The sequence below is a fragment of the Teleopsis dalmanni genome, chromosome 2, assembly GCF_002237135.1.
Source record: "Teleopsis dalmanni isolate 2A chromosome 2, ASM223713v2, whole genome shotgun sequence".
Taxonomy (NCBI): Eukaryota; Metazoa; Arthropoda; class Insecta; order Diptera; family Diopsidae; genus Teleopsis; species Teleopsis dalmanni.
This window is the reverse complement of record NC_051847.1, coordinates 173,564,380-173,589,945: the sequence shown is the minus strand read 5'-3', so window position 1 is coordinate 173,589,945 and position 25,566 is coordinate 173,564,380. Positions and strand designations below refer to the sequence as shown.

The following is a 25,566-nucleotide window of genomic DNA, read 5'->3' as shown; positions in this document are numbered from 1 at the left end:
TATTATATCCTTTAACTCCTAGGAGAAGCATATGGCCGCAAACTATGCTATTATACTCAAATGAATATAATTGAAATAATTTTGCATACAACTTTCAAATAAGTATCCCAGAGTATAGTAAATTAGGTGCTCTATTTCTAAAAATGTTGTAGTTATTTAAAATAATATAACTCGCAGATAGTAATATTATATTGAAGCTATTTGAGCCAGTGCACTTGAGCACTTTTACTCTTTCTTAACTCAAGATATTTTTAAAACCCCTCTTTACGCCTTGACTAGATTATTGTGTATCACTTCGTCAGACTAAGCAATAATTAACCTCAGATCTGCATACCTCCCCGAGGAGCCTGTAACTATTCTGATTTGATAACGCGGTGTTGGTAAGTTTGTCAGTTTTTGCAAATAATTTCAGGGCTCTATCCTTTATGTATTTTTTGATGGAATGATGATGTACACAATAATAACTCTGAATTTATTTAAGTAAAATGAAAAAATAACATATCACTAAGAGGGTAAAAAACCAAATCTTCTCTAAAATTTTTCTTTTATTAAGATGTCGCACCTGATACAATTATCACCAATTTCATTCAAAGACATTTCAGTGCCCTCAAATTGTCTGGGAGAGGAAAGTCGTACCAATCGTACTATTAGCTTCGTGTCTTATTAACCAAAGCTATTATTTAAAGAATTTCTTTTAACAAATATTCTCATTCTTTATTTGCAATAGAATGTAGTTTAATTCAAATTTTTTCTTGACCAACTAACCTATATTCGAAAATTCCCAGAGACCCTTTTTCATTAGGCGTCCAATTTTTTTTTAAATTTTACAAAGTAAAAAGTTATTTAATAAATGAAGTCCATTCAAGAAGTTAATTGCGTTTGATGTGGAAGCGTGAATCGGTACGAATTGGTTTAAAGGGTTAAAGATCGAGGTTAATGCGCTTAAATTGATTTTATGTACAGAGGTATGTACTATATCCATTATATTTCCACTGTTAGTAATTGGAAAGTGCAAAGGCACAATTTTGCAGTACAAAAGAAAAACTAATTGAAAGCTGCGCCTGGGAAATAAGGAAATTAATTTGCACATTTTCATTCGTCGTATTTACTGCATTTGTGTAGAAAAATTAGATAATTAATTGAAAATAATTTTTTCTCTTTATTTATTTTTCATTTGCAATACTATATTTTGTAACTTATTTTTTTTTACTTACATAAATTTGCATAAATTTCTTATTTAAATTTTATGCGAAATGCAAACAGATTGATGCGATTTGTTTTCTTTCATTATGAAAATGCATGGGAAAACATAAGGAAGCGCATTAAGTTACCAGCCAAAGTTGACTACTTAAAAGGAAAAGCGCTGCTTGAAATCCAAGCGCTAATTTAACGCATTCAATTGCATGAAGTGCATTAAGTGCAGTATTAAGTGCAGCATTGAGCGCACAAAGTGCTCATAGACTTAACTCCGCTCAAGTCAGGCTATGGATCAAATTGAAGCTTAAGGCTTAAACTCGAAGTCAGCTAAATAGACGCACAGTTGAAAGGTTAATAGGCAACATTAAAAACGTCATCAGTGACGAAGCCGTACAACAAAACAATCTCTGATGCGATCTATTGACTGAACGTGAGTAAGTGCCACTACGCGTAAGTGTAATGCACTTAATTTTTGTTTTTTTCTTTTTTTTTTTTTAAACAAATCGGTAATGTAATTTACCGTATAACTCCGCTGTATGTACGCTTGATACTTTTCGGCTGAGTAATCTGACATTTTTTAATTTATTGCATTATTTACTGCGCTTTTTAATGGTTTTAAATGCATTTTTATTATTTTATTGAATAAATAATTTCAAATTTGTATTGCGTACAAATCACTGCATTCAAATTTTATATAAACTGTAAAATTTTTATTTTAAATAAATTTTGAGAGTACGTCCACTTTTGAAAGTATCTCTTTTCTTATTAACTTCGCATAACATTTTTGTTGTTTATTGCTTATTGACAGCTTTTTTGTCAGCAAAACGATTGATTGATGGAGACATGCCCCGATAAAGTAAAGCCTAAAAGAATTTTATGGATTTAGTGAAATTTATGTAGAGATTTCATTGTTTTATTACAAAAAAATCAATAAAAAAGCAGTAAAAACTATATCAAAAAAAACAAAAAAAAAACACTTCAGAAAAAAATAAAATATATGTGCGTAGTTTTGTGTCAACAATATTTAATAACAATATAATAAGTAGGTTTATAATTTGATAAGCCTGAAATATATCCTTACGATTTACAGGCGTTATTAAAAAAGTTCCAGGTTTTTTATATAAGTAGGAAAATAAATAAATAATAATCCTTAATTATATTAACTATATAATTTTTAATGTACCTATATGGATATATGATTAGATAGACCAGTGCTGTTCAAAGCACGACCTGCGGTTAATGTTTGTGCGACCCGCTATATGTTTTTAATCTACTACAATCTCGCAAATATTTTTTCGGTGTACTAGTAAAACTACATTATTTTATTTTTATGGTATACTAAATAAATGAATTTAAATTGATAAATTAAAAAAACTACGGCTATACGGTTATAATTTAACATTATAACCGTATTTTTATTTTTGTGGAAAATAACTATGCACGTATGTGCTTGTCTCTGCGGCCCTTCAATCTGTACAGTGATTTGTATTGGCCTACGATGGCATCTGGTCTGGACAGCCCTGATATAGATAAGTGGATAAACTTCGTCATTAATGTGAGATACAATTCATTTCATTTGTGATTTGAAAGTTCCTCTTATTTCACTTTCAATTGTTGGAAACTTAAACGTCTCTTCACATACCAAGAGACGTTAACCATATCTCTAAGGACTTTATTATAAAATTGATTGAATATGTTTTTGCTAATCTAAATATTGCCGAGAATGGAGCTACATAGTAAAAACTTAAAGTTGCAATAGAAGTGATAAATTATACTATATGTTAAGTAGCCTATCTTATGACATAGGCAAACAGATGATAAAATATAATAAATGAGTAAAATAATAATAATTAATAATAAAAATATATATATAAACAAAATATGTAAACAATGTAAAAAGACAATATTATATACTACACAATACTTATAATATTTTATTACCTAAATATGTTCTACAAAAAACAAAAAAAAAACATTTTATAGGAGAATATGAAACTAATTCGCCTTAATTTGAAAATTCTAGTTAAATGTTTATTTTAAAGTAAATTTCAAAATTGTAAAAATACGTTAATTATATTTAATTTTTTTTTTTACGCAATATTAACACAAAAGTATATTTACATAATACATAACATTGAGAAATAAAAATTCCATATATTTTTATATACATATATTATTAATATTTTGCTATGGGTAAGTTTCAATGTCTTGAATATTACTTACGATTTATGGTACATAAATCTGACCTATGTAATTAAATATCTGTCAAAAATCTGCATAAACTTTACAAACTAGAAAATTGCAAGAAAAACTAAAAATTTGTATTTACTTTATTAACGAAATTCTGAAGCCGAAATAAATTGCATCCACCTACGAAAAAACGCTCAGTAGTTGGTTAGCATAAAATCATATAAATTATGAGCTTGAGTGTGGCTATATAAAAAGTAATGCTAACATTTTGTTAGATTAAAGATAGTTTGATAAAAAAATCGAACGTTTTCTTATAAAATTTTACCGCAACTTGAAAAGAAGGGGTTTTATGGCAGAGAGTACAGAAAAATTAATAATTCTGCGCTAACATACTATTCCAAATAATGAGCCCATCATTTCGCAGATCCATTGAAAATGTTACATAAAAAGTACTCTGATCAAGTCTCCAATGCTAAACACATATTAATAATTAAATTATAAAGAGCAAATATTGCAACGTACTAAAATCGGGAACATAATGTTGAACTTCTAAGTTGCGACGTGAATTATAGCTTCCAATGTTAATAAAATGCATCTTTCTAAAAATGTTTTCATTGATAGGTTAATAAGCCAAACTAAATAAAGAAAAGCAGTATAAAACAATATGACTACACAAAACTGGGTATATCACATGCTATTATCTAAGATATTTTTGGGAGTATATACTATAAAAATTTTATAGACATAATTATAAAATTAAGCAAGTAAATAAAAAGTAGTACTGTTATAAAAAATTAACAATAGAATATCGATAATCGATATCGATAATTTGTTGCTCTTTGAAGGAAATTTCATTATGGCTCTCTATGGCTAAAAAAATTAAGTAAGATATTGGAAGCAGCTTAAAATTAAGAAGAATAAATAAATTTTGAAGCAGAGGAATTGAAATAAAAATATTTAACCAATTAATTATTGTAAATGAAAGAAAATAAATTAAATATATATTTTTAAATTTTAAGTTTGATAAAAAAAAGGGTTCCAATAAGTTTCGTATACCCTAAATAAAAAATTCTTGACAATTCTACATTTCTGCATTTTATTTGTTACCAAATGTGGCTATGTAATTGCACAAATCTAGCGAACACCCACCTACGATATGTCAAGTTCATATAATACCTTAATCACGATATTGTTAATCGAAAAAGTAAATTAATAATAATAAAAATAACTGCATAAATAAATAAAATATTTAAAAATTCAATTAAAAGTGATATTGTAGTTTCATTGGAAAAAATTCAATCAAACAATATTACTGAAGTGTGAGTAGAGACCACTTCTGAAGTTGGTTGGCGTATTGATATCTCAACTACTACTCTATCTACTAAGGCCCCATTGTCTACCCATTTACACGTGTCGCAAATTTAAATAAAACCAATACGATTATGATTACTTCATTATTTTGTTTATAATAAAAATGTTATGCATATAAATAAATATTGCGAATTGAATTAATTTTGAAATGAATTCGTCGATTTCAAGGGCAAGGACGCCTTAACAAAATACCAGACACCGCAGACCAAGCATTTAATGGCAAATTAAACTTTGCTTTTGTGTTGATTTTGGCGGGTTTAACAGCACTTGTACGTCTTGCATTACCAGAGTTTTTTGGTTTTCGGCTTTTTATGCTTTACTGAGTGTTTATTAACACCTGCGGATATTTGCGATTCCTTCGGGCCGTTTTAGGTAGAAGATAACACGGCGAAATGTAAAATGAGCAGTAAACAAAGAAGTTAGTCAATCAATAGTGAATTAAATGTGGCATGGGAAAGCAATTCCAAATTATTTAATTTTTTTTCTTTCTAATTAGTAAACCAAATACATTGATATGAAAGAAGTTTTGAGTTGAAGTTGGGTTCATTTAATGATTCTGAGAAAATATTTATTATATAGTCAAAAAAAAAGATTATTTTGTAAAATATATTTCAATTATTTATAATTAATTCGGTTCATAGTCCGACAAACTTAGGCAAACCAACGATACGTTAATTTTGTTAGTACTATTTTCATTTAGAATAACAATATTTCGACCCATTAGGATCAATACTGGACTGAATTTCAAAATGAAGGCAATTATATGTAATGTGGTGTAACAGGGTATTTCTTTAGCTGCATGAGGACTATCGATATTGATAAGTATGGTTTCACAGCTGAGAAAGTCAAATTTTGTTGATACTACTGTTCAGTACGGTTTGAAATTAATCTTGAATCGTTTAATGTTAGATCAACGCTTCGAAATTGTAAAAATTTTTTTTGTAAAAATAAATCTCTTATAAATCATGTAACTATAAATTGGGAAACTAACGTTTCGAAAGAAAAATATCGTAAGTTAATCAAAGGATATTGCGGAATATCAGCGCATATTTAAACACTTTTAGGTTAAAAATCTGGACAGATGAACATAGGTTCAACTTTAGCAAACACTAATCAATCGAAGCCTAATATACGACACTAAGAAGTAAAACCTAAGCAAAGCGATATAAGAAAATGTCTTCGAAAGAAAAGTGCTTAAAAGAATTTATGGTTCATTAAAGAAAAGTGAAATTTGTAGATGACAATACATCCATGAGATTATGGGTTTATATCGAAATAGGCATATTGTAATTAAGACACAAATCGAAGTACTAATGTTCATAAGCTATAAAAGTGTAATTAAAATAAGTAGTGTTCATCCATCACGAAGTTCCAATGAAGGTTATACTGTCAAATATGATAACGACTAATAATATGTTATATATAAATAAATAAAACAAAAACACATTTTAAATAAATTATTTGTATATATTCATTATAGGAATCGAGAATAGAATAGAAAATTAGCGGTACTGGCTTTTAGTAAAGCACAACACTGCGAGCATGGTTTATATTTTGTGTTGTCAATCGACTTTAACTTAACAGAAAATATTCCAGTTTTGAAATGTAAGCCAAAATGTCAGTTTTTGAAAATAATCTATTTTTGAATGAGAATAGGAATTTTCGACTTGGTAATCTTCTTAGCCCAGTTCAAACTAAAATAGTCATTGTGATCAACGGTCACTGCTTTCAACAAAGACAACATTCTGCCTACTTTAACTGCTCCATCTTATTAAAATGATAAAGTAGACCATAGTGACCCGTCAGATAACTTACCAACAATTTCAGTTTCTATAGAAGAAGGAAGTGCTACTGTATTTGAAGAGACCAACCAGTACCTCAGTTACTGATTTGAGTGTCATGTCAGTATCAACAATTTTTTGGCTTCAAACTATTTTTCTGTTAAAGTTCAATTATGGATGAAATTATACCGGAATAATTCTCGGATTCACTAAATTGAGTGGCTGATTCAGATTTTGCGATTTAAAAACAAACTTTGCGATAGACAAACTTTTGACAATATTAGATTAATGTTGAAAATTGTGATATTGGCGATTATAAAAAATTGACACCACAATAAGATCCTGGTCTACTAAATTGAATAGCTGATCCAATCTTTCCATTTCAAAAACTTAATTAATTATTAATTTGGTATTGCTCAACACTCAGTACAGTTTTGAAATTAATGACAATAGTGGGAAAAATGGCACTGATGGTTATTAAAAATGGGAAGACTACGATTATTTCTTTCATACAACTGAGATCACATCTAAATTTCCAGCGCACATCTCACAAACACAACAGATGTTCAGCTAAGAATGTTTTAATGTAAGAGAATTCTATACTTATAAATCCAATCCCAAGACAGTGACGTGCCCAGTGGCGTTTTTGAATTTACTTATTTTTTATTTTGTTAATAAGAAATCAATTCATTTTTGTCAAAGTGTCTACATAAAAAATTACTTAATTTGTTGTTTGTTTTCGCTTTTGTGTTGCTGATTAGTTTCGTGTTGATAATTTAACAATTTTTTTATAATTATATTTATCTTTTTTTTTTCTTGAAATTTTTTTAATGGTTAATTTAAGGTGCGTGCAATTCAAAACTTATAGTTTGTTAACTGCGGCGCATGCGTCAAACGTTCAGACTTTCTGTCAAGATATTGTTAAGTGCGCAATCGCATTGAAACCACGTAGTCGTGGTTTCAACTGTCAATTTGACAAATGTGCGTTTACTGGAGATTGTGACATATTTTCTTCTCCAAAATGTATTTTCAGTATCTTTTCGCTGACGGTTTTTATTTTTGCAATTGAGTATTCGCACGCATGCGTAAGTAGCATAAATAAATTTGAAGTTGGGTGTTGAAGCTTGTAATGTCACTTTGAGAAATTAAGGTTTTTTGTTTGTTTATAATTTTTTTTTATTTTGGTTGAAAATGGTGTGAAATACAGTACAATTATGCTGTTATTACTTGCATTTCTATATGGAAAATTAATACGGTCACACCTTCAAAAACAAATATGTTAGGAGGGTTTTTAAATAAATATGCTAATGTTCTATGGAGCAATACCTGAAAATCAAATACAGTAAACAAATTGTTGAAGATTTTTTTTATTATTGTTTTTTTTTAACTACGACTTAAATGTGTCAAATTGATGAAGTAAAATGCTGATTGTAAACCCCCAGTGTGGAATAATTTTTCAACGTATTAATAGAAAAACAAAAAAAAAATATATTAAAATGCAATTTAAACAAAGATTTCGTTATATTTCTTCGTTGGAAAATGGTTTATTAAACAATTATATTTGTATTTGTTAGGACTTATAACACTATATAGCATGTGTAGTAAAAAGGAATCCATTATTTTGCTAATAACGGGCTTTAGCTATCTGTATCCAGCGTTGTGTAAGTCCGATCGAGTTACACTAGATAGCGTTAGAAAGTTGAAATTTGGTACTAAAAAAAACTTTTTTACAGTTTGATTATTGGTTGACTCACTTTTATATTTGAGAGCGCGTAAAAGATGGACCCTAGCAAAAACAAAATACGCCATATTTTACAGTTAGTTTTTTTTTTGCCTGATATTGTAACAGTCAATCAAGCGTAATTTTGGTTTCGACGATTTCGGTAATTTCGATGTTAAAGATGCACCACGCATTGGAAGGCCAATTGTCTAAAATGTCGATAAAATCATTCAAACTGTCGAGTCTGACCGTCATTTAAGCATTTAAGCAAACGATGACACAAGAACCTTTTGGTACTATTTGAATAAGGTTGGATAGAAAAAGAAACTCGATGGGTGTTGTATGAATTAAAGAAAAAAAGCTTATGAACCGAATTTCCATCTGCGAATCGCTGCAGAATTGATAATGACTTGCAGAAGTTCCTGGAGCTTAGTTGGGAAGTTCTTATGCATTCTTAAGTGTTTACCATCTGTTTTTGGCCGTAGCGAACGATTTTTTAGTGAAAAACTCGCTTCAAGAGAGGCTTGTGAAAATCGACTACATCAATTATTTATCAATAAGAATGAGGACTTTTGTAAGAGAGCTGTAATGAAATTACCTTCAAAACGGCAACAAGTTGTCGAATAAAACGCCGCATATTTAACTTAAATCCGATAACATTATCTATGGTAAATAAGTTCTCAATTTTATGCAAAAATAATAGATTTCTTTTACTACTCCTATTATATGTATGATATTTTATGTTTTTATTCATTTATAATTCTCTTCACCTTCGTTTGTCATTATTTATAAAGATTCAAGTTTAAGTTCAAATGTATTGAAACACGTTTTTAATGTAGATTATTACAATTTGGAATGAGATTGTACATCAACCTTTCCTTAATCCTTATATCTTGGTATGGAGTTCATGAAAAGCAAAATGATATTCGTATTTAATCAATAAGATTCACGTGATACTATAGCAACTTAACAATAGAACTTAGAAGATACCTTTTTAATTTGCAAGCATTTGAAATTATATAATAATTGTACAAATAATAATAATTTACAACTGGAAAAATAACACAATAGATAATTTAAAAATAAGTCTCTATTTTTGTTTTTTTTTATTCTTCAATTTTTCGACTTCATATTTCCGAACGTTCATATTTTTTTGATTCAGTTTTAATTTAATCTAATCACGAATTTTTAAGACGACTCCTTGGGCTTCACATTATGACCTTTTAAGATTTCTTTTACGCGATTCTTATTTTCATGCGAAATTTTTAATTATTCCAGAAATATCAAAAGCTGTAAGTGGATAATATTGTAGGTGTTAAAAGTACTGAGGATGTTTCATGGAGGATTTTGATCGTCCGGTAGATCTTTAAAATTTTTGCAGACTAGTGTTTTTTCTTTAACTTATTACTTCTTCAATTTTCTTTTCTAATTATGTTTTCATCCAATATTATGATTCATACATAAAATGTAAGTGTTATATGTTTAACAGGTTTCTCAAGTTCTAAATTTTATCATATTTAATATAATTCTAAATTTTTGTTTTTAAATTTTTATTTTAAATAGTTACTAGATGCTTCTTATCGCTATTGTAGGTTATAGCGGGTCTTAGATCACAGAGTCTTTGTGCATTCGAGTGTAAAATCTTTTAAGTATATGAAGATACTTACAGTTTCAAGAAAAAAAGTGTCGATATTGATCAACTTTTTGTTATATTATTGATTTAGAATGTCGTTTCAAAAACTTGAGAAGCAGCTCTTCTTCGCAAGCATCAGAGTGAGATTTTATTTTTTTGATTTTTAACAACATTAAACAATATATTTAATACATAAAGTAAATATATATATTAAGAAAATATTATAAATCAAACTTACTTTCAAGCAACAGAGACATGTTTTAAAGTTTTTTAATATTTACCTGAAAACAAAAATAAAAAATCTATTTTAGCATTGTTTAATTATTTTATTATTATTAAAAGCGATTCTATAAAAAGTGTATTTATAAAATAGTTAACAACTTATGTAGATAGAAATTTATTTTTATTACTTCGACATTACTTTAAAATAATTTCCTGAAATTAAATCAAATAGTTTAGCTTATTTTTATCTTTTAATATTTATTAAAATTGTTTATAAATTTTAGTATTACCGCTTCATATGTTTTTTTAATTATTACTGGGTTTAGGTCGTTAATTAAACACATAAAAATTAAAAATGATTTTTTAAAAAAATATTACACTCATAAATTTGTGTTAAATATTTAATTATATATTAATTTTTTATAAAAATTAATATACAATTACATATTTAATAAAAATTTATAAGTGTAATTTTTAATAAAAAAAAATAACATTTTTAATTTTATGTGTTAAATGAATGACCTAAGGCTAGTAATAATTAAAAAAGCGTATTGAATAACAATTTATTATCGCTTTATTCAACTATATTTATAATAATTTACATATTGTGTTATTTTTATATATATTATATTTTAATTAATTTCAAAAACAAATTTTTTCGCAATAAATGCTCCTAATTTTTGACTATTCCACACGTTTAATATGTCTATAAACATTGTTTATCAACATGTGTATAAGCATATGGACAGAATGATTTTAATATTTTAAAAAAGATTACTTTTTAATTGGGAAGATAACTTACTGTTCAGCTAAATAAATTTCCAAGATTTCAAATTAGAAAATCTATTGATTGAATGAAGACACATCAACAATAACAGAAACCTTAAATGTAAAAAAAACCACTATACATAGATGTGGGAAATTAGACACAATATTAAATAAAAGATAGATTTGTTGAGCGTTAAAACATAATTTATTAATTATAACTGGAATGGAATAGAAGAAAAAAATTTTCGCATCACTTAGTTAGAGATAATAAACTGTTATGATAATCCAAAGGCTAAGCCAAAATAAGTAAGACTTGGTGATTTAGATCAAGAGAAAAAGGTTTAAAGGTAATGTTTTATATTGTATTGGTGGGGTTGGAATATCAAACACTGAGTACCATAAACTGCAAAAATAAATTGACGCTACCAACAAATACCATGTACAACTTAAGCATTTAAAGTGCGCTTTAATGAAGATACTGGTACAGACTAGAACAGTGTAGTATTCAAAGAGCAATTAGGGGATAGATGGCCCACCTCGATAATATAATCTACACAAAATACGCAAAACAAAATAAGTTCTTTTATAGTATATCACTCTTTAGACATAATTGCTGCCGGATTAGATGTATATATATAATATAAAATATTCATGTCTAAAACTAACACTTTAATAATGTATGACAATACATATTGTTGTATCTATTTAATTTTTCACTGTTGGATGAACAACAGTGAGAAAAGTCTATTATTTGTTTTATTAGATTAATAGTTGATTCGATCAAGAGATAATGATAAAGATAAAATAGATAAAATTAGTTATTGCTGCAGAAAGTGAATATATGGTAATGTCGGAATCTAGTTTGTGGAGTTTATGTGCAGTACATCTCTAATTCCAACTTTAAATATATGTAGACTCTAATTCTTAATTATATTACAGGTACGGGTCATTTTTAGTATGTCTTAAGCTACAATATTTTCTTAATTAGCTTAAATTTTTATGTATTCATATTTAAATTAAAAGCTAAGTAGATAGTCACACAAATCACTTGGTTTAATTGTTTTACTTTGGAACGTGTATCATTTTATTTTTAATAACTATTTTAATAATATGGTATTATATCAGACTATTTTCAAATTCAAATCCAAATTGAAGCTCACCTTTTGCTGTACAGCATTTTGCAGTTCAAACAATCTCGACTCCATTTTCAATATATGTTAAATCACTTATACAAAAGTATTTACCGGAATTTATTTTCATTTAATTTCTTTTTCTAATAATTAGTCACAAACAGCATTCCAGATAATAAAAACTCTGATAAGAACTTCGTGTTAAAAGTGCGTGTGCACTTTCTTGCGTTCAACAGAAAAATAGAAGCAGCATTTGCAGCAAATGCTGCACGATTCTCTCTTCCAGCAAAATGATAAACGTGCATGCAATGGCATCAAATGAATTTATAACAAATTGCGATTTCGATTGAGAGCATAGAATGCCCCATAAGGAAAATACAGCGCCCCGATATGATGGAGTAAGACAGTAAGTAAGACAATATGCAAGATTTTCGTATGCTGCCCGGATGTTTACAGAAAAATAAACAAAATTTATTTGTGAAATTTCGTAAGAAAATATGCTCTCTTTATTTTCATTTCATTTCAGATATATTTGTTAAATTATTAGAAATTAATTTCGGCCCAAAAGAAGATGTTAAGTTTTTCGCAGGAGATATGAGTGACTAATCAAGTGTATTCCTCTGTTTCGAGTGGCAGTGCAACAAATTGAAACAATCATTTGACGCTTGCTAAACAAGCAAATAATCGGCAAAGGAAAGCCCGCTTAGCTCAACTGATAGATTGATCGGCGCATGCATATAAGTGCTGTTTTCATGCGCTAAAAATGTTTTTCGTTAATGACAAGTTGCAACTGTTATTGCTCTGGCAATGCTTTCATTTGTTGCTGTTGCAATAACTTTAATTATGCGTTAATTGTTTAATTATTTTTGTAAATTACTTGCTGATATTGTGGAAAATACAACGCAACATAACGCAACAGAGTATTGATGCAATATTAGCTCAGCACTCCTGTATTTTATTCCCATTTTGCTAAATGTGTTGTTTGTTTTTTGATCTCATGTTGACCCAGTAAAAATTTCCTGTTTTCTTATCATTTCGTAATTTAATATAAAATCGTTTAAGTAGATTTATTACAATGAATTATAGTCACATTTGCTTAGTATTTAAGTAAATATTTGTGTGCATAGTGCGGTGGTCGCTGCCTGCAGGTGAATGCTCTATAATTATGTCATTTTTGTAACTAATGACTGAAAACCACATACGGAACTTGTACCTAAAGCCCATATACAGCGAGTACGTTCGAATACCGCAAGGTGAGCAATGATGCATTCCAGATGTTTGTCTACCCGCACATATCTTCCACTTTCTTCTTCAGTTGCCGGTGTAGACGTTGCATTTACGCTGTGTGACTTCACAGCAGTTAATGAGGTGCCAAGATAAATACGAAGTTTTTTATATTTGTTTAATATAATTTTTTTTCCATATTCATTCTTAAATTGTTTTCTTCTACTTTTTTCTAATTTCTCTCTTCGAAGTCTTACCTTATTTGTGCTATAACAGTCGTATAAAATTTTCTCTTACACAAATATATATATGTACAAGTATATAAACCATATTTGCTTAGAATTTTTCAAATATTTTACATGACCTAAGTATGTTATCATAATTGTAAAAGTAAATAAACTGAAGTAATGAATAATGAATATTCATAAGCTTGTTCTTTTAGGTCTCTGATTATTCTTGACTACCTATCTTATTTGACGAAGAAAGGTATGAAGATGAAGTTTATTTAACAATAAACTTAAAAATAAATTAATGGAAATTTATGAGGACACATGCAAAAAAAATTTTATCAGTGACGCGCACACAAATCTTATTGTCACTATAATTAAGCTTTACAAAAAAAAAAAAAATTCCAAAAATTTTTAATTAATGTTATAAGCATTTTTCGTCATTAGTAATATAAATGTAAATGTGTCATAAAATGACCGCTCAAAGTGCACCTATTGTATTACCACTATATCCTTAAAACACTAACTCTTCTAAGGTAAAAACGCTCTTTTTTCAGAAGAGCAAATCATTTTATTAGTTTAATAAAATAGGCAATGTTTTTAACATCTGTTCTGTTCTGAGTAGATATGCGCGTTTTAGTGGGAGCCAGGAAGTAACAGAGCAAATAAATAACACTTGCTTCCTTTCTCTGTGGTTCATAGCTACGGTAGTCATTGAATGGAGTCTAGAATCCGTACCCAGGAGACAAAATCAATGAGATGATTATATCGACCGTTAAGTGGTATATAAGATTAAAAACTTGCTCAGTTCTTTTGTGAGACGAACCATACACTCAAACGTGTGGTATATAACTATAAAACATTTGCAATTATTTCAAATTTATGTATTTACTTTTATTTATTTTTTCTTATTTTATTATAGTTAATAACAATATATAAAATCTTATAACTTAGATAGCCTTTGGCTCGGACTTTATAAATTAAATTTTATTGATTAGATTACAGGCTTTAAAATATTAATATATCAAAAGTATGTTTTTAACAGTAATTTCCAAATTTAAATAATTGCAGATATATAATAAATTCTGATTTCTTTAAACAGAATTACAAATAGGTTATAAAGTTCAGACCGCAGATGAGTTCAGCTCAGTTGTGTAATAAATTCGAATTTCTTTAAGAAGACTTAAGAGTTGGTTGCAATACTCATGCAGCAATTACTAATAATAATAACACCCATTTGTTTTATTAGCTCTTTTTCAAGTGCAGCCAATTCTAAATAAAATAGTTTATATTTCCATAAGTTCTTGCTGAACCTATGGTTTGCAAAATGTTATAAAATTATTGTGTCTCAATAGAGCAGTTAACCGGAAATTGCATATATGGCATACGTTATAACATTATTAAAAATAAATATTATATTTGTCATATAATGATATAAAGTCTATAATTTTATTATTATAATTTTTTTCTTTTGTTTACCGTATACAAAAAGCTGTTTCTTTAACACTTGCATATAATTTACACAAAATTATTTTAATTTGCAGTATCCGTTTTAGAGTTTTTTTTAATGTCATTTTTACTCTAAACAAAATTCACATGTAGGCGGTATAAAATTTTTAAAGCCAACACACCTCATCGTTTTCGTCGTAATCTTCATTATCGCAGCAAAAGATGTGAAATAATAAAAAAATAAAAAACATTTACGTTACATTTTAGGAACTTGCATGATTCATTATACCGCATTGATTTAGCGTCAATTTCATTATTAATATATAAATATATATAAATATTTACAGACAACTAAGTATACATGTAAATATGTTTATATCAAAATTTTTTTGGACTTAGGGTGTGTACAGTACGTGAAGAAAATAAAGTACCGAATGGACATGTAAACAGCAATTTTATTAGCCAAACTTAGCTAAGTCAGCGCCTAATGTAGATAGGTAGATATTTGCAAGCATAAAATGCTTCACTACAGCACTTTTTGTAATTTATCAGTGTTTTAACAATTTAATTTTTAATTTTTTTTTATTTTTATGTTTAATATAAATTTATTCAAAAGTACGTATCAATATTAAGTTGGCTACTGTATAAAAGCAGTATTTGTCTGGATATCAAGCTAGGTTGCATTCAACGATAACAAAATAGGTGACAAGCTTGTGAAGTATAGAGCATTGATTTTTGTAATAAGACCACAATAGCTTATCAGACCTTATCCGTAATTAGACCTTTCAAATACAAACAGCTTGAAAGGATACCCCTATATCCGAAGGTAAAAAGCAATACAAACATCTTTTATGAGTCAATATATAAAATGACAAGATTTTTGATTTCAATAGATTAGAAGTCAGATAATCACTAGTAACATGCTAGTGATTATCTGATTATATATATGCTAGTGATTATTAGACATATTTTTACACTTAAGAGACAGATATATTTCAGTCAACTACCACCTTTTAAAGATGTCAATAAAATGCGTTGATATTCTGTTAACAGCCATGTTAAACACCTTTTTTAACAGCGCTTGTGTGTGTTCACTATCACATTTTAAAGATATAGTAAAATGCAGCAGACTCTTACCAAATGTATATATGTATTACATATATGTATTATGGAGCTGAGGCTGATACCGCAAAACACATATTCTTTGAGTATAATAAGTGGCTACCCGAACGAAAATGGCAGCAGCGCAAGTTTGTCTCTTCTCCCCACGAACGGTGACAGGAAAAATGGTCGAAAACAAAATAAACTGGGATCACATAGCAATGTTTGATAAAAAAAGATCTTGAGGTTGTAAAAAGTTGATTTCGATAGAAGCCAGCAAGTAGATGTATTGGACCAAGTGCAAGGTTAGTCATTTGAAGCTGCAATGAGATAGATGCAGGTCTTAAATGAAGTCTTAAATGATTACTAGGGATCCTACCTCGAAGTAATACTTAAGTAGTCTCGTGATATCATTAAGTCTGTAGGAATAAGGAGGATGAGTTTAGTTTCTGCGAGTTAGTTCCTGCGTCGCAAAACAAACAAAAACAAAATCTGTAGCTCAGACTTCGTGAATTGTAGACTGTAATGTTCGACTGTTGTAATTATTTCTGTTTTGATTACGTGAGTTGAGAGGAATCTGGGATTCTGCACTAAAAAATATTGATGATTTTAGGAGATTTTTTTACTAATACCACTATATATCTCATAGTCCACTGTGTCTATTGATGATTTTAGGAGATTTTTTCACTAATACCACTATATATCTCATAGTCCACTTTGTCTAATATGCGTAATAATGATAAGATATTTATTTAACAATTAATTATTCTATTCTCTTCAGTAGTCTGTATTTCATATTATGCTTGTGTTCCAGAGATGATTTTAGTTTAAATAACACTGTACGATCTATATGTAAGTTTTATTGCAAGACAATTGCAGGAACTAATATACTGCAGAATAATTTGGTATAAATAACTTAGTTAAAAAAAAAAAACAATTTAGAAAAAATGGAAAGTGTAAATATGCATTCATACAAAAACTGAGCCAATTGACTTATTACCATAAAGTAGTAAAATCATCTAGACCAATATCTGAATTAATAATTTAAATTATTTCTGTGTAGTACGTGTTGTATAGCATTTAACAAGCTGCTTTGTAAATATTTTACATGTTGATACTCTATAAAGATAAAGAAGATACAATAGTTTTTTTCTCTAGTCCGATTATGATTTGAGATACAAGATTTTTATTTTAGGTTTTGGCTTCGTTTTCAACAGTTTCGATTTCAAATCTTAACAAACCCCGCCATCGGTAATCGTCTGTGAAATATTAAATCTGTTGAGTTGTTGCGTTGCTGCTGTAGACGCAAAAAGTGTGTGGGGAGTTTTGATTTTTGTTTAATTGTAACTTCATAAAATATACAAAAAAAAATAGGAGAAAAAAAAGGCAAGAAATAAATAAAACAAATGCTATTGAGACAAGAAAAACCTATCGTTTTGTGCGCATACGATTTCAGTATAAACGCAAGTAATGCCCGCGAGCAATAGTGGCTGCGTCTAGGAATGATGTTCATCAAGAATTATTGGTTCCAGACATGCAAATGCGAATCGACCAAGTGCAATCAGCGCCATAAAACTTGTACTCAGAGTGGCTAGTTGGTATGAGAAATTTTACAATATTCCATTTTCTAATGAAATAAAATGCATTTTTCACTATTTTGCAATTATTTATAAATCATAAAATTAGACATTCTTTAATTTTGAGGCAGACAAAAATAAAAATTAAAAACTTTAAAAATATGTTTCTGTTTTGTAAAAAAAATAAAAATAAATGAAAATTAATAAGTTTCCCTTCCATTATTCATTTTCTACTTATAGTTTCTATTTTGGAGAACAAAGAAATTTTTCTTAATATATTATTTTATTGAGGTAATTTTCAAACAGTAAGAATTTCACACTTGGCTGTTCAAAATGTATCTGCATTTATTAAAGAGTATTTTGTAATAGAACAGAAATGTCATTAATCTTTTGTGCCAAGTTATATTATACTCTTAATAAAGCTATGGAGTTCTAGCAGGAGTTTTAATGGTATAGTTACACCTACGGAACTAAGTTTTATCGTCATAACAATTTTCATGAAACTTGATATGTTTTGGGAATTAAATTCGAATAACGGATTAAATCGAATAAAGCTTAATCCAACGCTTTAGATCCCCATTTTTTGTGTTCAGGAAATCCATGTATTGCGAAGAGCCATATTTTCTTCAAGTTGATTAATAAGAAAATTATCTAAACGAAACTATATGTAACAATTTGTTAAAGAGATTATATGATAGTAGTTGATTCAATGGGTTTTTTAGATTACAACATATGTAACATGTACCAGAAAAAATAAATCTGGTTTAAATAATAAATAACTATAAAATTAATAATATATTATAAAATTAAATATTAAATTATAAATGTAAAGAAATAACTAAGTGGCAGATAGTTACTTTTTGCTACGTGCTTCAAATTTTATGTAAAATACGGCAAGTCTCTATGAAAGTACATAAAAATTCAAGTTTTCATCCAACTAAAACACTTGAATTTTTGAGTTAACAGAAAACCTTTTATCGCACTCAATTAGTTAAAAATTAAATTTCGATCTCTAGCGCATGGCTTATATATCTATTGAATAAAAAAACTCAATACTCAGATACATACGTATTTACATTCCAGACCTCTGATAAAAGTTGACTATAACGAATTCTACAATCTTTCACTTTTTCTTCTTTCATTGAAGTTTTTAAAATGGAACTAAGTACAAGAAAGTTTTAATGTCTGTTTGGCCAAAGCAAGCAAAGTGTTTTAAATAATTTTTCTTCAAACAAAAAAATTTTTATAAAGGATTTTAAATATATTTCTGTAAAGTAACAATTTAGTTCCACAAAACTTTCACAAAATGTTGTCCAATACATTAAAATTGTGTTTAGGCACAAAAATTCTTTCCTCTTTGCATTTACGAAAAGTAAGCTCAGTTGTGACTTCTGAGAAGTTTGAAGACGTTACTACTTACAACGAAACGCCATTGGATTATACTGAGGACTCAAAAGAATGGAACGATTTAAAAAAAATGCTTGAAACTGTTTCGTGCGCATGTACAGAAATTCCAATTGTTATCAATGGAGAAGAACATAAAACTAAAAATGTACGTTACCAGGTAATGCCTCATAATCACAAACTAAAGGTGGCCAAATACTACCTTGCCGATGGACCACTTATAGAAAAGGCAATTCATGTTGCAACAAAGGCATACTTTGACTGGAATAGTAAATCATTTAGTGATCGCATTGCTATTTGGGAATGTGCTGCACATATGATGGGAACCACTTTTCGTGCTGATTTGGTGGCCAATATAATGCTTGGACAATCTAAAACTATTGTTCAGGCTGAGCTCGATACCGCCGAATTGATTGATTTCACTCGTATGAATACACATTTTATTAAAAAAATAATGAGTTATGAGCCATTAACTGATAAACCAGAATGCGTGAAAAATCATGTCAAGTTTCATGGATTAGAGGGTTTCGTGGCCACAATGAGTCCGTTCAATTTTACCTCAATTGCCGGTAATCAAGCTTTTACACCAGCGCTTATGGGTAGCTGCGTTGTTTGGAAACCTTCCGAACTAGCCATGCTGTCAAACTATCGTGTATTCGATATTATGCGACAAGCTGGTGTGCCAGATGGTGTTGTTAATTTTGTACCGGCTAATGCAGAAATTTTTGCAAAGATTGCCACATACAATGAAAATCTTGCCGCTATCAATTTTACTGGGAAACAACACCATTTTAATAAATTTTATAAGCAAGTGGCTAGTCATATTCGATGGTATAAGAACTATCCACGCATGATTGGTGAATGTTCCGGTAAAAATTTTCACTTTGTACATGTATCAGCAGATGTGGAAACAGTTGTGGCAGCCACCATACGCTCAGCTTTTGAGTACAGTGGTCAGAAAAATGCAGCATGCTCGTGCCTATTCGCTCCGGCATCACTATGGGAATCAACACTCAAGTGTGCCTTAATAGAGAAAACGCAGAAACTCAAGGTTGGTGATGTTTTAGATAGAAAGGCATTCCTATCTGCTGTTATCAATGACAATTCATTCCTGCGTTCGGCAAAGTATATATATGACGCAAAAATGAATAAAAAATGCGAAGTTATAGCTGGCGGAGATTTTTCAAACGTGAACGGATACTTCGTAGAACCAACCATTGTTGTGGTTAAAGATTTGACGGAACCGATATTCGTAGATCAAATATTTGGACCAGTATTAGCGGTTTATGTATACGAAGACGATAAGTTGCAAGAGATAATTTGTCATATCAATCGATCTCCATATGGCTTAACTGGCTCTGTGTTTGCTAAAGATGAAGAGTTTTTAAAACAAGCAGTGAACAGTTTTAAATTAGTAGCAGGTAATTTAAATTTGAATGATAAGTCAACAGGATCGCTTTGTGGTCAACAACCATTTGGTGGAGCCAGAAGATCAGGTACTAATGATAAACCAGGAGGACCACATTATATACTACGTTGGACAAATCAACAAATTATAAAGGAAACCTTTGTGCCCATGACTGAGATTTATTATCCTTCTATGTTGGATGGAGAAAAAACCGAAAAACCTGAAGAAACATGTACAGACTAATGTTTTTTTTGTAGCTTTCATATATCTAACGCATATATTTCAATGAAAATGTTGTTTATATTTGTTTAATAAATCTTTACAAAATTATTTTGTCAATTTTTTTTTTTGGTTCTATATGATTTATACCTAATATTGTAATTTATGCATTAATTCTTAATTTTTTTCTTTTAGAGAACAGATTGTATAAAAGATTTGATTAAGGTTGATCTGAATTTTATATTATAATTACAGTATTACGTTGAACTTGTATGGAAGATATCTGTATATTTAAATAATTTATTAATTAGTGATTTAAATTCAGTATACTCTTATCCATACCTATAGATAGATATGCATCAAAAGATATATGATGAAAGTTGTAATTTTAATAAAGATGGTGATTCAAACGATCGTAGAATAGATTTTTCAATATTTTATTTAATTTAAAATTATAACTTTAGAATAAAATTCATTAATATGAACAAAATTGAAGGAAATGAATTTGTACAAAAAGATTGAATGAATAACGATTTAGTACCAGTCTTCTCTTTCTTCAGTTTTGATATGGTTTTTAATTCATATTCGGAATAAAATAATTAAGATCGTGTACTTAATTGAGGTTGAAGAAATTATTAAATTTTTCAATTTACAGAACTGTCTACTTAAAAGCTTAAAATATTGACATAAAACTGCTTCTTTGCTAATTAATTTAAAATTATTGCGCAACTGGAAGATCCAAATGCAGTTTTTCTTAATAAAAGTAAGTCTGTCTGTTCATTTGGTAATTCCTTTTTGACTGCTGAAATTATCGAAGGAATATATGTGCAATAAACTTCTGAAGAGAGTTAGTTTTATGTTCGTCTCAAGTGTTCAAAATTGAGTCATTAAATTAATTTATTAGCGTTGAAAGCAAGTCAATTGCCTTCCTTAAACTTAAAATAAACTGAATTTGGCAAATAAAGGGCATTGAAAGATGATGTTTACAATATGTGATTAATTAATTAATTTGTTTTTGAAAGTTAATGTTGGAAATTTATAAAATATACATATTTTCTTAAAAGCGAAAAAAATGAAAAGTAAATAAGAAATATTTTTGTTTACTTCAGAATACATTATTCGTCTAATTTAATTTTCTTTGTAAGTTGTATCTTTTATCCATCAGTTTTCACAGGAGGAGGTGTTAATGGATTTTGGTTGACAAAAAACAACAACAGTTTAAACGTTTCTTGATTTGAATTAAAACAATATTGTGTTGGTATCAATTATTTTGCCATTAATATATTTCAAAACTTCGTCCACTGACCTTATTTGTACATTTGCTCATGACGATTTTGGGTCTTTATACCTTTACACTATATATTATATTCCTGATTTGACGTTCCATTTTTCTTATTCTCAATAAGTGTATACAAAGCAATTTATATGGTAAATACAATCTCATTCGAATAAGTGACAAAAAAGCAGTTTGTTTTCTTTTCAACTCAACTCAATTCAATTCATTTCATTCCAGTTCAATTCAATTCAATTTTAATGATTAAAATCAATTTCTCCAACGCAATCTCGTTTAGTTTTAAGTGTTTTATTTGTACACTGACGATAAGAATCTGCATAATATATATACTAATGCAGCCTAGCCATATTGAATTGAAAGTACACATATATATTTACACTCACATACTCTATAAAAGAAATGTTGAAAGAAATAAGGAAGACGCACGGACCAATGTGGCTCCGCAACTAATTTAAGAAGACACATCTTTTAACAGAACTGAACTCGACTCAATTGAATTGAATGTGACTCAACTTTATTGGGAACTGCAATTACAAATGCAACATTTCAATTGATGCACCATCACGCATGAGGATGTGGCATCATGGCACACTGCAGCAACAATGCTGCAAACGACTTTGTGCAACTAATGCAACATATCATATGACACATGACGCTGCGAAACGCGTTCAACTTTTGCCGTTTATTGTGGCATGTTCAGGCGCAAAGCAAAGGAAACCGTCTTTGTTTGAGGCCCGCAATTTCTTTGGATCAATTTTTATGTTCTTTGGCGAAAAGAAAGAAAAAGTTGTTGGACGATTTTTCATTTTCATAACAAATAAGTTAGGGTTCATTAGCATAGAAGAACCCTATTATTTCGATATGGATAGAAAAATATATTGATATATAAATAAATTAAATTGTAATAACTATATATAAGTTGAGCACCGTTATTTGGCGTTGAATAAAAAAGTTTGGAATTCAATTACAAAAACTGAATAAATTTAACAAAATTGTGAATTATTAACTTGATATTAGTTAAAAATTGTAATTAGTATGAAATCTTATATTAGTTTCTGTAAAGTAGTATGTTAGTATTACAGAGTGCAATACCAATACGCAAGTATCTGCCTTTGAGAAGCAAGCAAAATATCCGATCGATGCAAGTTTGGACGACGGGGATACATTAATTTTTTTTCCAATATAGAAGCCATAAAACCGAAAAACACATTCGAAACTACATTCGAAAATTTATCTAGTTTAGGTACATATGAGGATATAACTCCACTATAGAAATAACACCATCTATTATAATTTCCATACTATTGCAAAAAAGGTCGTGGAAGTGACTGCACCGCAGTACAGCGATCATCGAAAACCATATATTATTATTGTTAAGTAAGGTAAAATCAATTGATTAAGAAATGTTTATAAATTTCCTTGTCTGTGTTAAAGTTAAAAAATTTTTCAGCACTTTTATGAATCCAAATTATCAATTGGGTGGCTGAAATTGTTTCAATAACAATGGAAGTCAAGACTTATACAAATGTGAAAAGTATATGTTTAATTTGTCAAAGGGCTTTAATTAAAATAATGAGATAGCATGACAGTTATAATGATTTCGCATGACAAAGATAAAGAAGATTTAGATAAGATAAAGATAAAGCTTGAATATACAGAGAAGATTTTTGATGTGACATTAAATTCAGATAGATAGATAGAAATAATAAATATATAAAACTGTGTAATATAATAATCTGTATAATGTAATAATAAACTGTATAATATTGTATAATCTGCATATAGCAAAGGTGCGGATAATCAACTTTGGAAACAAATTATGGATTATATTGTTTTTAATATTTATTTGAATTTAAAATTATTATTAAACCGACCAAAGCTGAAGAAAGGTAAAACATTGGTAACTGCCAATGTTGATATGATGATCCTAACAATAGTTTTTTGAAATTAGTTTTTAATTAAAATGGGATGTGATTACTTAGAAGAAAAAAATTTTTAAAACAAAACAAATATACAGCACATATTAAGAAATATATAAGAAATAAAGAACATTTTAGAAATTATATCGGATTTTGGATGAAATATTTTAATATTTTTAGTAAAAATAGCTCATATTCGTATAAATGTACAATCCATACTTCTTCTTCGGGTGTACTTAACTCCATGCAAAAACTAACGATACATACTATGTTATAAGTATATGTTCAAGTTCAATGAACTTTCAGTGCTCCTTAATAACTAAATAATAGAACCCCATTTTTTGTCTTAGCAAATGAATATATTCACAATTTGTTCTCATTTTCAAATTTAAAATTATTTATTTTTATCTGTTTTTTTCTACTTCGACTGTACTTTCGACTACGATTCTCAATTGGCAACTGTCAGTGTCATTTTAAATTAGTTTGTTTACTTTTTGTACGTACTCGTAATCGTAATCGAATAAACTTTTGAAGTGTCTTCAATTTTACACTATAAAGACTGAAGTTGATATTTAGTTTATGTCTGTAATTTAATTTATATTAAATTTTTTTATTACTTTAAAATAATTGATTTGCTATAAAAATGAAGTGAATAAAATTTTTATAGTGAACCATTTCGAAGCACGTAATCTGGTCAATCATGCACTAGGTTAAAAATTATCAATATTCCAGTTCTTTCAACTTTTTTTCAATTAGTTTATGTTTTCATTTAAAAATATTCATAAGAAATGCATTGATTAGTTTTGAATCAAGTAAAAAAAAACCATAAACTGAAACTGATAATTATTTCTACTCTTCAATGCAGTTATGTTATCTATTAAATTTTTTTCTTTCTTTTTTTTTATAAATATATAATTCCAATCAACATGCTTGAGATAATGTAACTGTTTGTCCTGAGCTAATGATTACGATGACCCATTATTCTGTAAACATATTTATATATGCTGGATATTTGTTTTATATATTTTTATTATACAATATATGTTGCTTATATATATGGCTATGGATATGCATATACATGTCAATGAAAAATTCAATGTACGATATTAATTGATGATTTGGAATACAACGCAGATACATAGTAACCCAGTAACATGCACCACGTAAACACTGTGGTTTAGATTTGTATATTTAATTAACACAATAATGTATAATATAGTAGCATATTCAGGTTTTCAGGAGTGATATTTATAAATTGTAAATTATATAGTTTATAGTTTATAAAACCATAGAACTCATGTAGAAGAAGGAGACTCATTTTCAATGCTAATAGAGATACTGAAAAGTACGACTGAGAAGTTTTTTTATTTGAGAAATTCTCAATATCTTAAAAAGGGTTTTTCAAGCTTAGTTTTATACTACTTCACTATTTTAAATAATTTTTTGTCTAATGTCATAAAAGTTTTTATATTTAGCTTTAAAAGATTGATGGTGTTTTTGTAAAATTTTCGATCATTCTTGCCAAAGCCCTTATTCTTCTAGAAAGCATTTTAACATAAATACGAGTATGTATAAACTAAGATATATAGATTTCATATACAATATATTTGCTAACTATCTCTTCAAATATGAAATTTACTGGTATCTTATATCTGATATATTATTCTTTATCTGGTTTGGAAGTTTTAAGAAAATGATATTGAAAAAGATTAGGAGACTTTTTTAAATGTTA

General features: G+C 28.4%; 2 protein-coding genes across 2 annotated transcripts in view; one reads left to right on the top strand and one right to left on the bottom strand.

Moving 5' to 3' along the window:
• LOC119676192 (probable serine/threonine-protein kinase DDB_G0282963) overlaps positions 1-25,566 on the bottom strand; it is a 49,726-nt gene that overhangs the window by 8,533 nt on the left and 15,627 nt on the right. The window lies entirely within an intron of this gene.
• LOC119680776 (delta-1-pyrroline-5-carboxylate dehydrogenase, mitochondrial-like) lies at positions 18,841-20,672 on the top strand. The gene has a single exon (XM_038093746.1). It carries the CDS (start codon positions 18,897-18,899, stop codon positions 20,643-20,645), a length of 1,749 nt encoding a protein of 582 aa, XP_037949674.1. The 5' UTR covers positions 18,841-18,896; the 3' UTR covers positions 20,646-20,672.

What these genes read in the sequence shown, in the direction of transcription:
- LOC119680776 (XM_038093746.1), top strand. Translation starts at nt 18,897, where the DNA reads ATGTTGTCCAATACATTAAAATTGTGTTTAGGCACAAAAATTCTTTCC.